The following is a 14,398-nucleotide window of genomic DNA, read 5'->3' as shown; positions in this document are numbered from 1 at the left end:
GGATCGATTAGACTTCGGTTTTTGAGATGATGCTAACCTTCAACGGCAACTGGGAACCTTTGTCAAGTTCACCTTCGATCGTGGGCACCATGGCCAACGCAGACTCGCGACGGATTTTAGCCAGCTTGGGCGTAGTCTCTAGCTCGAAGTTCCTAAGGAGGACCACGATGAATGCTTGTAACTCAGTTACGCTGCGTTTGACTATTCTCAGATTGAAAAATGGACGAAAATAACATTTACTCACGCAAACCTCCAGGCAATGCACGAGCGAATACCAGATGCGAAGGTGGCACTACAAAGAAATGGTCAGTCCATAAGAGAGTGCACAAAACGTTGACATACAGGTTTGCATATACTCCAAGAGAAACCTCAGCTTTGACCCGCCCTTCGAGCCAACGGTCAATGTTGAATTCGAACGAATCTGGAAGGAGATAAATTTAATAAACAATTGATGAATGTTCCAGATCACAGAGATACTTGCCTTCGCCAAACACATCCTTGTTCCTTGTCGATAGAACATGTCAAGGTCGGAAAGTGTTCGGATCGATATGAAGTTGACTGACCTATTATATGCTGAAGCCGACCCTATCACCTGTGTACCTTTGGGAATATGTATCTCACTAATGATTTCGCCGGATTTGCCAACTATAGGCTTCAAGAGTGGAAGAACGTCATCTTCGTAAGCGGTCCTGTAGAGATGAATCGCGACTGGATGGTAGCGAAGAGTTTCCTGGAAATTGGAGAATGAATGAGAGCGATGGATGAGTGAAGGGTGAGGTGACTACTTTGGACATAGCGTTTAGTACGGGCATTTCTTCAAAATCTTGCATGGTGAACTCTTCCTCTCCGCGGTCGGCTATTTTTTCCTCGGTAGCCCGAATCTCTGCACGTAGCCTAGCTTGAAGTTGGGGGTTGCGAGCGATCTCTGAAATGAAAAAAGTCAGCGGCAACTACGAACAATGGCTACGTTGCACTTGCCGTATGCTGCCCAGCAAATTGTGTCTGTGAAAATGATGATAAGGATAGGCGACTCTATCGTAACACCAGAACTGACTTGTGATCGTTTCATGACCCCCGAAGATGAGAGTTCTATCGTGAAAGTGGATATGAACAGCGCGGAAGAGGAAGACGGGAATATGATTCACACCTCATTTGTGCTAACAACTCTTCCTCTGTGAGCCGCGATTTCGGGTTCTCCGACAAATTAGATTGAACTGCGTTCGATATCTGTGTAAATCGCGCGATGATTCAGAGCAGGAAGTGGCACACCCAAGAATGTCATGATATCTTTGTTGGGGTTTCCGCCCTTGATATCCTCCGTTTTCTGGGCGATCAGTCCACTAGCGACTTCATTTGCGACGCCGGCCACACGGTGGAGAACCTTCAACTTGGGATTGTGATCGTTGATAAATTCCATGACAGCTGGTGGGACATGGCGGAATAGATCCAGCATCAGGACAGCAATATCAGGCGGGGCACTGAAGGCATTGGCACTATTTGAAACTGGTATCAGTAAACATTGTCCTAGTACTTATACGAAACAGAGATCCTGACGTTAGACTCTCATACAAGTTTGCCAACTCGTTCTCATGATTATTCGTGGAACCAAAGTCATAATCGAATGCAGCTACACGAATGAAAAGGCGTTAAGAAAGTTCTCCAGCTAAACCATAGTGGTCACCTTGTCCGATCGCGTCCAGCGTGGCACGCGATACATATTCCGGGAAGTTGAAGACATGAGATTGGCCACCGGTTCTGGAAATAGTTCCTTTCCATCCAGAACACATCTGATGTATCCTCAGCAAACCTGGATACTAGATGGAGGGGGGAATGCTTACTGCTTCGGCGCAGCTAATGAAGAAAGGAACAAAGTACTTGGTTTCAGGGGCACGGAATCCAGGTAGCATGACTTTACGCTGACGTGTATGTACATCGCCTAAAAACCCATCAATAATGCACAGTCTACATAGCAGACAGATGTTGCAGACGTACCATCCGCCCAAGCCAGTCCCTTTCCAGATGTGAGCCTCGCGATTTCTCTACGGACAGGACTTTTGCGCCATTTATACCCTGATGACTGCAGTACATGCTGCATGTGCAGATTAAGTATTTTCTCAACGAAGAGCTGGGTTTATAAGACTCACCTGAAGAGCTTTGGGATCTGCAACCATGAGTTGATCGGTCTGTTAATGCAAAGAATCAAGATCGGTTCGCGAAACATGAACAGCGAAGGCCACTTACTCCGAAAGACGCTCTGAAGCGAACAACATCCCCATATTTGCGTTGCCACTCGAATTCAGCCTATAAGAATTTTCAACAATCTGCGCCATGAAGACTGGCTTCCACCCTCACCAAGCCCGCTGGTTGCTGCAAGATTTCACGCAAGTTTCCTGATTGGATAGACCTTGTTAGGTTCTGCTTATTGAATGAATTTGGCAAACACACACCTAGCATAAAAGACGTCGGTTCAGGGCCTGGGATATTCGAGAACGGTGATGGCTTGTATATTCTGTAAGCGACGACGAGGGCGACTAGCAGAGCTAGGATGAGCAACGTCGAAGTCTCCATTGCTAGTGAAAATCCAGATCTTAACCACGAAGGAGCTTTCCGCCTTATATATGAAACGGGCCATTTTTATTCGGACGGAAATATTGAGCAGTATTTTGCCTTCATAAGGGAACGATGAGTGTCGAATAAGGTGCATTTGAATAGGGATCTTACTCACAGACAGAGACTAAGCACTGAATTACCCAGAATTAACCTGGGGCCACCATCACCATTTACCTCAATACTCGGGTTAAGCTCCCCTAGGCCGAATCAACTAATAAGCCAGGCCGATTCGGACAACCGTTCCGTCGTCTGAAGAGAGACAACAACAGGGAGAAGGAGGAGAGGAGAGTTGCCATGATCAGCAATTTAACTGGGACCTATGCTACATTTGATTTGTGTCCATGTAAAGTGGGTGAACGTAGTTGACAGTATTAATTCCAGTATTGCAATAACTTGGGAGGGGCCGCTGTCGTACACAGCGTAGAGGAGAAATCCAAGTTGCGACACTCGCGACCCGTGAAACTATCGGACCGGATAGATGTGCCGAAATAGGCCGAATTTGCTTGGACTTTCGATGGTAGATGTAAGCACTGAGTATTGAGTACATACTTGACTGGTATATCTACTCGATTATCGCATAAATGTATCCACTCCTCCTTATCGTTTTTCATTATCTCGCGCCGAGAAAGCTACTTTCAAAGGCATTTGGGAACCCTTTTCCAGCTCCCCCTCGATTGTGGGTGTCATAACAAATGCTGTCTCTCTTCGAATACGTTCCAAGGCTGGTGTAGCTTCGAATTCGAAGTTTCTGATTAGTTCGACGAGGAATGCCTGTAGCTCAAGCACACTGCACCCAGCGTCCTTAAGCAAGGCGAAGAGATAGGTCAGCGATGTAACTCACGCGAATCTCCATCCGATGCAGGATCTGATACCAGCAGAGAATGTTGCACTAGAAAAGTTCAGAATTCATGCGCGCAAGGTAGAGATATCAATCAAGACGTCCTCACAGATTGGCATAGACACCCAGAGAGACATCGTTATTCACATGCCCGGACTCTAACCAGCGGTCTGGATTGAATTCAAAAGAATCTACATTGGGTGTAAATGGTCAAAAGGTGTACGCGACCGGCCAGTCAGCGTAAAGGTGCTCACCATCCCCGAATACATCTTTGTTTCTGCAATACAAGGATTCGAATGAGCATTTCTCTCGTGTTCTTGCAGTGAATCTTGAATATTGTACCTGTTGTATGCCGGTACAGAACCAACAATCCTGGTCCCTTTAGGCACCACGAGTTCGTGAAGGATTTCTCCTGTTGTCGTTATAATCGGCTTCGACAGCGGAAGGATGTCGTCCTCGACCGCAACACGGAAGAGGTGCATAGCTACAGGGTGAAATCGGAGTGTCTCCTAAGAGAAGGAATGAGGGTCTCCATATGTGAGATATAGACTCATGTGAACAATACAAACTTGATACAAACCTTGACTGTAGCACCTAATAGCGGCATAGATTCCAAGTCTTGGGCTGTGAATCTAGTGTCTCCACGTTCCTCAATGTTTTTCTCAACGCTCCGTATTTCTTTCCGAATCCTGCTCTGCAATTCAGGATTGCGTACCAGCTCGAAAAGCGCAAAGGAGAGCGTGGTTGATGATGTTTCGTGGCCGGCAAATAGCAGAACTCTGAAGAACATATTGTTGAAATCATATATCCTGATGGCATTCCGTTACGCACCGCATTTGAGCAAGAAGTTCTTCTTCACTAAGTCGGGCTTTTGGATGTAGGGCTGCGTCTTGATTGGCTTTTACTGTTCATGTCCTGTAAGTCTTTCCCAGCATATATGTAGGAGAATTCATTCACACACCCAGAAGACTCATGATATCTTTCTTGTTCTTGCCCTCTAATAGCAAGTCCGATTTCGTGTCTACGAGATGCCTTGCTGTGGCTTCTGCGAGATGGGCGACTCGGTGTAGCGAAGAAAATCGGGGGTTGTGATTATTGACGAACTCCATCACAGATGTTGGAACATATTGAAAGAGTTCAAGCAGTAATAAAGCAGTTTTAGAAGGTGCACCGAAAGTTTTGGCCCTTAAGGTTTCTTGACCATTGAGATGGTGACCAGCGACACCAACACGAAGACTCACATCAAGCCTTGATAAAGTTTCGAAAGTTCTGTATCCTGATCTTTCGTGGCTCCAAAATCATAATCGAAAGCAGCTGAAGAAAGCGTGTAAGGAAGGAGGCGCGACGAACGAAAGTTCATCAAACCTTGGCCAATGGCGTCCAGAACTGCTCGAGACATCCACTCGGAGACATTAAAGACCTGATGTCGCTCTGAGGAAGCTGATATGATATCAGTCCACCGAGAGCACAGCTAGATCCAAATAGTGAGGGTTTCTACTATACTTCGGAGTCAAAATAACTCACCACGGCAGCGCAGGAGGAGAAAAATGGGAAGAAATTCTTGGCTTCCGGAGCGCTGAATCCAGGAAGCATGATCTTCCGCTGCCGTTTGTGTACATCACCTGCTAGAGTCTTAATACAAAGGTATGGGCCCGGGAGTGGCGTGTTATCCATACCATCAGCCCAAGCGAGTCCCTTCCCGGATGTCAACCTACTAAACTCTCGTCGTTGAGGAGTCTTACGCCATCTATAGCCTGATGTCTGGAAAACTCGCTGTAGAGCTTTAGGGTCGGATATCATAAGGTAGTCACTCTAAGGAGGAAAATTCGGCATCAAACGTGACTACGATAAGAGTCCCACTGACTCCAAAAGAAGCCTTAAAGCGAACGACGTTCCCATAAGTCTCTTGCCACTCGAAATCGGTCTGCCGGACATTTTGTAAGTCAGAATGCACGCGTACACCTTGAGTCTGCCCACCAATCCGACTTGATTCTGAAACAGTTCGCAAATATGACCTAGAGCAATAATATGTCAAATGCGGCAAATTTAAAAGTTGGGAACAAACCAAGAATGAATGAATGTGATTTAGGACCAGGGATGTTCCAAAAGGGAGATCTTTTGTTGACCTTATAAACGATGTAAGCGCCTATAATGAAGCTAACAGTGAGTAGAATGATTGAAAAGCCCATCGCTGTGTCTTTCATTCTAATGCATTCTGCTTTTATACATTTTTGCAGCAATTCGATTGCCGCGTAGAAAAAATTCACATGCTCTCAAAAGAAGCTGCGATAGATATGTAAACGTCACAATAATGGAAAAGAATTAAAACTTGGTCGTATGAACAGTGGTTGAATAATGGTCAAGAAAAGGGAACTGTTACCGTGGGATACCGCTCTGGACACACTCATATTGGCTTGGAGGGATAAGAATTTCCGGCTAACAGAAACAATGAATACACACTTGCAGTTCAGGTCTTGTACAAGTACAGGTGAGCAAATGACGAGAGCTAAATTCCTAGGAGTCGTCATCCGATCGTTTCGCAAAAGCTACCTTCAAAGGCATTTGGGAACCCTTGTCCAGCTCCCCCTCAATTGAGGGTGTCATAAGAAAAGCCGGCTCTCTCCGAATACCATCCAGAGCCGGTGTTGCGGCAAATTCAAAGTTTTTGATAAGTTCGACGAGGAATGCCTGCATTTCAAGCACACTACGTGCGATGTTCTTCATCAACACAATGTCAGGAAGAGCCGCTAAGACTCACGCAAATCTCCAGCCAATGCAAGATCGTATTCCAGCAGAAAAGGTGGCGCTAAGAAGATTTACGAGCCTGTGAAAACATTGACGATGATTGACTCACAGATTCGCATAAACGCCCAAGGATACACTGTTCTTAACATGGCCTGGGTTCAGCCATCGGTCTGGATTGAATGTAAAAGCATCTGCACGGTCAAAAGCGCTGTGAGAAGTAAGAATAAATTTCAGTGCTTCAGCTTTCTCACCACTCCCAAATACATCTTCATGCCTATCGGACTATGAATGAGCCATTCCCCATGCTCCCAAATGGACAATACCTGTTATATGCGGGGATAGATCCTACTATTCTAGTCCCTTTGGGCACCACCACTTCTTGAAGAATTTCTCCTGTCGTGGCCACAATGGGCTTCATCAACGGCAGAACGTCGTCCTCAACAGCGACGCGGAAGAGGTGCACGGCTACAGGATGAAATCGCAGCGTTTCCTAGAAATATTATCAAGTTCGCTGAATGGACAGTGTCAGAACGCCAGAACCTTGACTACAGCATTCAAGAAGGGCATTGATTCCAAGTCTTGCGCTGTGACTTCAACATCTCCACGTTCCGCAATTTTTCTCTCCGTGTTTCGAATCTCTTTCCGAAGCCTGGTCTGCAATTCAGGATTGCGTACTAATTCAAACAGTGCGAAAGTGAGCGACGTTCCAGATGTCTCGTGTCCAGCAAACAACAAAACTCTGAGTCTATTTCTCAGTCATTTCATCTCTGTGAACGTTGATTTATTGCGTACCGCATTTGAGCAAGAAGCTCTTCCTCATTAAGCTGAAGTTTGGGATTTTGAGAAGCTTCCTTATTGGCTTTAACTGCTCTCGCTTGTAAGTGTCTGCAGTGCATAGATGTGATATAGACACGCACCCAAAAGGCTCATGATGTCTTTCTTGTTCTTGCCTTCTAGTAGCAATCCCAACTTCATATCTACAAGATATTTCGCTGTGACATGTGCAAGATTATTAACTCGATGAATGAGGGAAAAGCGCGGATTATGATTGTCAAGGAATTCCATCACGGAAAGAGGAATGTATCGAGACAGATCAAGCATCAATAGAGCCGTTTTAGAAGGAGTGCCGAAAGTCTTTATCCTGAAGGGTGTAGATTATTCACAACGAGTAATGAGACCGGCCACAGGAGTTGGATAAGGCTCACATCAAATTTTGGTAGAGTTTCGAAAGTTCAGTATCTTGATTATTCGTAGCTCCAAAATCATAGTCAAAAGCAGCTGCGGAACGCGCGTCAGGCAAAGAGGCTCGATAAAGTTCATCCTGTGTTCAGCACACCTTGACCAATGGCATCCAACGTAGCTCTAGATATCCAGTCAGCGACATTGAACACCTGGCACTGCTCCGAAGAAGCTAAGAGCATATCGGTCCAGCGGGAACACAACTGCAACTAACCCATGAGAAAGGCCCACGTCACTCAAATCAACATCACTTACTGCAGCAGCACAAGAAGAAAAAAATGGAAGCAAATGCTTGGCCTCGGGAGCACTGAATCCAGGAAGCATGATTTTCCGTTGTCGCTTGTGCACATCACCTGTTGTCAATTTTTGAGGACAACTGAAAGTCCGTGAGCGGAAGTAACGGGATATTCGTACCATCAGCCCAAGCGAGTCCCTTGCCAGCCACTAGCCTGCTGAACTCACGTCTTTGAGGAGTTTTACGCCATCTATAGCCTGATGTCTGAAAAATACGCTGCAATGCTTTCGGATCGGATATCATGAGGTAATCACTCTGAAGAGAAGACAATCAACTGGGATACTTTTAGTCATGGGTACCACTGACTCCAAAAGAACCCTTGAAGCGAACGACGTCTCCATAATTTTCTTGCCATTCGAAATCGGTCTGGTGAATTGTTATATCAGTCCGCAAGGGTAAACGTCGAGATGATCCTACCAATCCCACTTGGTTTTGAAGTAATTCGCAAACGTGACCTAAATGTTCATGTATTTAGTTAGGTGTGTAGAGATGTATTGAAACTTGACAACAGACCAAGAACGAAGGAATTTGACTTGGGACCAGGAATGTTCCAGAAAGGAGAACGTTTCGTGGCCTTGTATAAGATGTAGGCTCCTATAACTATACCGGATAATGCGATGGTCAGAGAATTCATTTTGGTGCAATCCTTGAGGTTGAGGTAGACTTCTTGCTCTTATACTACGCATCTGGAGCAATCCGATCGTAGCGTACAAGGATTCTCATGCTCGAAAAAGAAGGTGCGAAAGACAAATGACAATAGATGGGCAACGTCAGTTTGGAGCTGAAAATAAGTACGATATGTATTGCCATCGGTCTTAAGAAGAAGACAATCCTAGTTATCCCAAGTCAAGAGACGAAGGATATTGTGCATACGTGATAGAGTCATGGATAAACGAAAAGGATGAACATTGTTCCCTCCTCAATCTCCGCCTTTAGGGGCAAAAGTCACTCGCAAAGGAAGTTGACTGCCCTTCTCGAGCTCGCCTTCAATTGTGGGCACCATTACAAGTGCCGCTTCCCGGCGAATCTTGTTTATCTTCGGGGTGGCAGCGAATTCGAAATTACTCAAGAGTTCCACAATAAATGCTTGCAGTTCGATGACACTGGGCGTATGAAAAAATCGAGTAAGTGACGAGACATCAGTAGAAGCAACCACCTTACGCAAATCGCCAACCAATGCATGATCGTATGCCACCTGAAAAAGTAGCGCTGGATAAAGTGTGAACACCTGGCAATGTTTTCGAAAGCTGGAGCTTACAGGTTCGCAAATGGACCCAAGGAAACCCCCTTTTTCACATGGTTTGGCTCTAACCAGCGATAAGGGTTAAATATATGTGCGTCTTGGTAAGAAAATAGCTCAGAAATTTTCAGTATGGTCTTGCATAGAGTTCACCTTCGCCGAACAGCTCTTTATTCCTATGGATTGGGGTTATAGTAAATCTGTACACAGTAGAAAACCCATAGTCATCGCCGACTAACCTGTTGTACGCGGGTATGGAAATAACTGTTCTGGTGCCTTTAGGAACAGGGAGCTCAGTCAAAAGTTCCCCCGTTGTGGTCGTGATGGGAGTCGAAAGCGGAAGAACATCATCTTCATGAGCAACACGAAACATGTGTATGGCCACAGGATGATATCGAAGAAGTTCCTGGCCGATAACTTATTAAAAGAAGAGGTTGGGTAGACTGGATTACTACAGACCTTGACGGTAGCTCCTAGCAGTGGCATCCCTTCCAGATCACGAACGCTGAGCTCAGGATCTCCTCGAGCAGCGGCAACCTTTTCAGTGGCGCGAATTTCTGCGCGAAGTTTTTTCTGTAGCTCCAGGTCCCGTACGAGTTCGTAGAAGAGCCACGATAGAGAGTTGGCCTGTAAGGATTAATCAATTTATATAAAATTCATACCATACTGATCCTTACAGTAGTTTCGTGACCAGCGAGCAATAGTACGCTGTAAATCTTCTGAAAATTTGGCTCTATTTGTCAAGTGGTAAAACATACCGCATCTGCGAAATCAGCTCTGTATCACTGAGCTGCGCCTTGGGATTCTCACCAGCATTTGCTTTCACTAGGTATTCACGTTACAGATAAGTTCATATGGAAACAACACGGACACACCTAACAAGCTCATAATATCGTTCTTGCCTTTATTTTCGAGAAGGGCATTAGATTTTGTCAACACAAGCTCTCGAGCTACCGCATTAGCGATCTTGGTGACTTTATGGACACTAGTAAGTCTTGGACTTGGATTATGATCATTTATGAATTCAGTTATGGGGGTTGGAAGGAACCGAAAGAGCTCGAGGGTCACCAAAGCGCCGGTGGAAGGAGACCCGAATGCTCTCAGCCTATACCATTAACGATCGACAAATTATACCTGGAGATAAGAAAATACAGGACTAACACCATATTCTGATAGGCCTTCCCGAGCTCATTTTCATGATCATCCGTGGCTCCAAAATCGTAGTCAAACGCCGCTAGATGAGCTAGCATGAGCGAACAAAGTGTTACTAATCAGCAGCAATGGTACGAACCTTGGCCGATTGCATCCAAAGTTGCTCTGGAGGTCCACTCCGGGATGTTGAAGATATACGACTGATTGTCCGAAGTGAACAGGATATCACTCCATCGTCTGGAAATCTATATGGCATTCGAGTTGGTACAACGAGACTCCGGACAAAGGAAGATAGGATATCCGCACCGTGGCTGCACATGAAAAGAATAGAGGCAGGAAGTTTTTGGCTTCAGGCGTTCCGAAGCCAGGAAGCATGACCTTTCTTTGCCTTCTATGTGCATTGCCTGTAGAAAACGCGAGAACGTCAGCAAGAATGCAGACATGATAAACAACCATTGACCATCTGCCCAAAGTAGCCCTTTTCCGGATGTCAACCTGCTGAGTTCTTTACGCTCGCGATACTTCCTCCAGCGATAACCAGATGTCATTAAAATGTGCTGGAGAGCTAGAAGGAAAGCAATTGTTGGGAGGCTGTATCTGTTCGGGTAATGCGACGAACTTGCCTTTGGGGTCAGATATGAGCAAGCGATCCATCTGTTCAAAAAATCTCTCAGATTCAAGCCAGGAATGTGATACGACACGAATAATCACCCCAAACGATGCCTTAAACTTGACTACATCTCCGTAAGTTTCTTGCCATGAAAACTCTGTCTATATGTTAAACGATCGAGATCAGTACTTGGATTACAATCACGAAGAATGGACAGGAATGGACTCACCACTCCCGCTTGATTTTGCATCAATTCGCCCAAATTGCCTATGAGCGACATCAGTCTGTTTCAAGAGCAAGAACTAACAGACACACCAAGGAGAAATGATTTCGACACAGGTCCAGGTATGTTGTCTAAAACAGTGGGCCTTGTAGCCTTGTAAATAGCATACACAATCGCGAAGACGACGAGTAGAACTGTCAGTGTTAGCGTTGAGTGTTCCATGTTGGTGTAATAGAATGTGGTTGACAGGCATTTATAGACCTTTTTCACATAATAACCACGAGTAAGGATTGCGATTCCCAGCGCATGCAGATAACCCGAGCGAAATTTGTCGGCCTGAATGAGGTCAGAACAAGGTCAGAAGGCCTTTCGAATGCTTCTTGCGCATTGTAACGGATCGATGTCATTATTTTGGTACAGTAACAAAGCATGCCGGGTATTCAAACGAGGAAAGATCACGGCTCCGGGCCATAAGGTAATGAAGTTTGTCCAAACTGAGTACGATTACCACAGCAGGCGAGAAAGGCCACTTGACCGACACTCTAGATGTAGAGGAAGTTGGGAAGGGAATGGCGGACGATTCAAGCTCGTGAGTGAATTCACCAGATGAGAAAGAGCTACAGCGTTGAACGTGACGGCAAGCTAGCTTTTCAATGGCTCTTTGGTTCTTTACGCGGAACTTGAATATTTGAACTCTGGCCTTAAGCTTGAGCTTGAATACAGAAAATATCGTGAGCAGGTTGCTGGCAGGTTGCGAGTGAAATGGGGTGGTCGTTGGCGACGTCGGGCCGGAATTCAGCCACGCAAACTTGAAACGCTCAAAATTCTGTCAATCATTCCCCCAGCTTTTTTGTTGAACATGTCTGCTCTGATTAAAACGATTCTCCCAACAGGAAAACTGCGCGCAAAGCTGGAAGGAAATGATATCCCTGCAGGGTTCAGACTACCGGAACTCGAAATAGTACTGAAGGATGCGGCTGAAGGTTATTGAGTATTGGTGAGATTCTATTGCACTTATTTTCGTATTTGACCAAGGATTCAATTCTAGTCACAACAATGATGCGCTCACCACCATCTTCAACTGAGGGAAGAACAAGAACAGGAGAATCCACAGGCATTTTGCCTGACGCTTTGGTTTACAACACCTTGTTACTTCAATTATTCAAATTTAGTTATTTCTGTGAAGTAAGAGGACGGGATGTTCTGCTCAGTTAGGATGATTAAGTAAACCGAACAACGTTTACAGTCCCTCTGAAAATTCTACCTGAATGTATCTGGGCCTTGGAATGGTTTATCCGTGCACTCACGGATGGATCAGAGCTTCAGTTCCGGACATTTGGCCATATTCTTCCTCATCAGTCTGCGAATCAAGCTCTGTACTTCATGGTGAGCCCCACTTACATCATCATTAATACGTTCTCCATGAGCTCCACATTGCGCATCTTAAAAGCCAGAGAATAAATGTAAGAACTCAGTCGTACAGTAAGGTGGGTAAAATGACTGAGGTATTCCATGATAAGACGAGATATAAGTATGGAAACGAATAGGAGGTGATCAGAGATAAGGTCGTGGTCAACACAGAAAAGGAAACAGGCAGGTATCGGTATACTGCGCATCAAGGCGCACGGGTCAACTCCAACACTCCCCCAGACACGAGCGCCTAGATGATGTTGAGCTCGGAGAGATAGCGATGATGAGCATCACGAGCAAGTGGTTTGGTGAAAAGATCGGCAGGGTTGGCGTTTCCACGGATGAACTCCACATCGATATCCCCTGCTTTGACAAGTTCTCGGATGTAGTGTTCGCGAATGTCGATGTGCTTGACCTTTCCATGGTTACGTGTGTTGGAAGTAAGAGCTACAGCACCTCGATTATCACCCCTCAATCTCCCCAGCTTCTCCTGGGGCAATCCAATCTCATCCATCCAGGAGTAGATCCACTTCATCTGCTGCGCAGCACGAGTAAGGGAGACATATTCAGCCTCCACAGTGGATAATGCAACTGTAGCTTGACGTTTTGAGCTCCAGCATACAGGGCCTCCAGCCATGAGGAAGACATATCCGGAAGTCGAACGTTTGGTATCCCGACAACCACCGTAATCGGCATCAACGAAACCAATGGGTCGAAGTGGTTCATGCTTGGAGTAGGTCAAGCCATAGTAGAGGGTGGATTTGATATAGCCGATGACGTGCATGAGGGCCTTCCAGTGCGCCAAACCGGGATTGGATTGGAATCTTGTGAGAACACTGACTGGGTATGCAAGATCAGGTCGAGTGGCGATTTGTGCCCACATAACTGATCCCAGGACACGGCGATATGGCAAGGCGTCCATCTCTCAACGTTCGGCATCAGTGGTGGGGGACATGTCGTTGTCGAGGAGGATTCCGACAGGAAAAGGAGTGGATCAGGGAGTGATGTGCTCGAGACCGAATCGTTCGATGACATTTTCGAAGTATGGGCGCTGGGAAAGACGTATCGTACCGGCGTCTTGATCCTGATCAACCACCATCCCCAGGAAATACCTATTGTCCCCCACATCTTTAGTTTCCCATTCGCCGTCCAACTCCTGCTTCCGACGTTCCGCCTCTGCACGATTGGATGATGCTCCCCAGACATTGTCTGTGTATGTGTCAGTTAAGGTGAATGATCCGTCCTCCGACCACTTTACTCGAACACAGGGATCAGCGCGGGAGGTGTAATAGCCCAGTTCGTGGTAAGTTTTCGAGAGGGTTTCATACCAATTGTGAGCCCCTTGCATCATCCCATAGATGGTATGCACCAGCTTACAAACCATGTCCTCTTTCCCAGGAATGACATATCCAGGCGGTTGACACATATATATGTCCTCCTTGGTCTCGCTGTTCAGATACGCCGAAACGAAGTCAACCTGCCAAAGATGAAGCCCAAGGTTCGCAGCAACTGCAGCCGACATCCGAACAGACTCCAAGCGCATAACTGCAGCCCAAGTCTTGTTGTAGTCGAGGCCCAGCTGCTGGGTGTATCCCTTCCCAACCAAATGAGCCTTGTCACGGATGGCTTCGCCTTCACCATTCCACTTGATGTCATACACCCACATGCAATCCATGACATTGACCCCCAGTGGTTTCTCTACGAGATCCAGGTATGTTTCTTCATAAGTGTATCGTATTCAGTGTCCATTGCTTTTGACCAACGAGAAGAATCGGTGTGCATTGCTTCACCATACGAGCGAGGGATTCCATGAGAGGATTTCGACTTTGCCATACACGCAATGTAATCATCTATCTCCACGGAGAGCTGGGCCATGGCTGCGCGTGGTCGCAGGGTCTCTTCGGCCCAATCTTCACCTCGGGTACATGCATCAGCTTCGGACTGAACATACTCATGCGATTCCCTAGCAGCGGTGGTTTCAATGATGTGGCGAGTGGATCTGCGAGGCTCGGATGGGATTGGTGCAGTGGAAGTAG

General features: G+C 46.2%; 5 protein-coding genes across 5 annotated transcripts; 1 reads left to right on the top strand and 4 right to left on the bottom strand.

Annotated features, from left to right (window-relative positions):
* Positions 1–7: 7 nt before the first annotated feature.
* On the bottom strand, positions 8–2,568 carry C8R40DRAFT_1073602 (cytochrome P450; the record flags this gene model as incomplete). The annotated part of the gene is made up of 16 exons (XM_046226606.1): positions 8–191; positions 245–292; positions 343–421; positions 601–730; positions 786–925; positions 1,055–1,089; positions 1,148–1,214; positions 1,270–1,503; positions 1,532–1,627; positions 1,682–1,787; positions 1,839–1,936; positions 1,993–2,089; positions 2,145–2,183; positions 2,242–2,301; positions 2,353–2,390; positions 2,448–2,568. The coding sequence occupies 16 exons, from the start codon at positions 2,566–2,568 to the stop codon at positions 8–10; spliced, it is 1,572 nt and encodes a 523-aa protein (XP_046081049.1).
* A 235-nt stretch (positions 2,569–2,803) lies between these two features.
* C8R40DRAFT_1213429 (cytochrome P450) lies at positions 2,804–5,637 on the bottom strand (the record flags this gene model as incomplete). Its single annotated transcript, XM_046233212.1, has 15 exons — positions 2,804–3,397; positions 3,452–3,499; positions 3,558–3,639; positions 3,703–3,725; positions 3,791–3,957; positions 4,029–4,142; positions 4,164–4,227; positions 4,280–4,352; positions 4,410–4,633; positions 4,690–4,762; positions 4,814–4,919; positions 4,973–5,260; positions 5,313–5,372; positions 5,426–5,463; positions 5,514–5,637. The coding sequence occupies 15 exons, from the start codon at positions 5,635–5,637 to the stop codon at positions 3,208–3,210; spliced, it is 1,674 nt and encodes a 557-aa protein (XP_046081048.1). The 3' UTR covers positions 2,804–3,207.
* A 230-nt stretch (positions 5,638–5,867) lies between these two features.
* Positions 5,868–8,474, bottom strand: C8R40DRAFT_669684 (cytochrome P450). Its single transcript, XM_046235828.1, has 15 exons — positions 8,241–8,474; positions 8,145–8,182; positions 8,034–8,093; positions 7,847–7,982; positions 7,688–7,785; positions 7,530–7,641; positions 7,399–7,471; positions 7,111–7,334; positions 6,986–7,058; positions 6,734–6,932; positions 6,517–6,683; positions 6,445–6,467; positions 6,303–6,384; positions 6,207–6,254; positions 5,868–6,152 (listed from the first exon to the last, which is right to left on the bottom strand). The coding sequence occupies exons 1-15, from the start codon at positions 8,359–8,361 to the stop codon at positions 5,963–5,965; spliced, it is 1,644 nt and encodes a 547-aa protein (XP_046081047.1). The 5' UTR covers positions 8,362–8,474; the 3' UTR covers positions 5,868–5,962.
* Positions 8,475–8,646: 172 nt separating this feature from the next.
* C8R40DRAFT_1163292 (cytochrome P450) lies at positions 8,647–11,174 on the bottom strand (the record flags this gene model as incomplete). The annotated part of the gene is made up of 17 exons (XM_046230353.1): positions 8,647–8,830; positions 8,889–8,936; positions 8,986–9,067; positions 9,121–9,143; positions 9,207–9,373; positions 9,427–9,594; positions 9,645–9,675; positions 9,726–9,792; positions 9,843–10,072; positions 10,129–10,201; positions 10,259–10,356; positions 10,403–10,523; positions 10,580–10,684; positions 10,743–10,773; positions 10,831–10,890; positions 10,959–10,996; positions 11,045–11,174. The coding sequence occupies 17 exons, from the start codon at positions 11,172–11,174 to the stop codon at positions 8,647–8,649; spliced, it is 1,656 nt and encodes a 551-aa protein (XP_046081046.1).
* Positions 11,175–11,258: 84 nt separating this feature from the next.
* Positions 11,259–12,137, top strand: C8R40DRAFT_1268286 (uncharacterized protein; the record flags this gene model as incomplete). Its single annotated transcript, XM_046233995.1, has 4 exons — positions 11,259–11,308; positions 11,373–11,541; positions 11,599–11,949; positions 12,001–12,137. 3 exons carry the CDS (start codon positions 11,259–11,261, stop codon positions 11,941–11,943), a joined length of 564 nt encoding a protein of 187 aa, XP_046081045.1. The 3' UTR covers positions 11,944–11,949; positions 12,001–12,137.
* Between the last annotated feature and the right edge of the window lie 2,261 nt (positions 12,138–14,398).

Source organism: Lentinula edodes, assembly GCF_021015755.1.
Source record: "Lentinula edodes strain Le(Bin) 0899 ss11 chromosome Unknown C8R40scaffold_49, whole genome shotgun sequence".
Taxonomy (NCBI): Eukaryota; Fungi; Basidiomycota; class Agaricomycetes; order Agaricales; family Omphalotaceae; genus Lentinula; species Lentinula edodes.
This window is presented reverse-complemented; position numbering and strand designations above follow the sequence as displayed.

Excerpts from the sequence above, each read along its gene's own strand:
- C8R40DRAFT_669684 (XM_046235828.1), bottom strand. The coding sequence starts at position 8,361 with ATGAATTCTCTGACCATCGCATTATCCGGTATAGTTATAGGAGCCTAC. Across the intron at positions 6,933-6,985 it reads GAGCTTCTTGCTCAAATGCG|AGTTTTGTTGTTTGCTGGAC; the intron begins GTACGCAATAAA and ends AAATAGACTCAG. Across the intron at positions 6,468-6,516 it reads TCTATCCCCGCATATAACAG|GCATGAAGATGTATTTGGGA; the intron begins GTATTGTCCATT and ends ATAGTCCGATAG.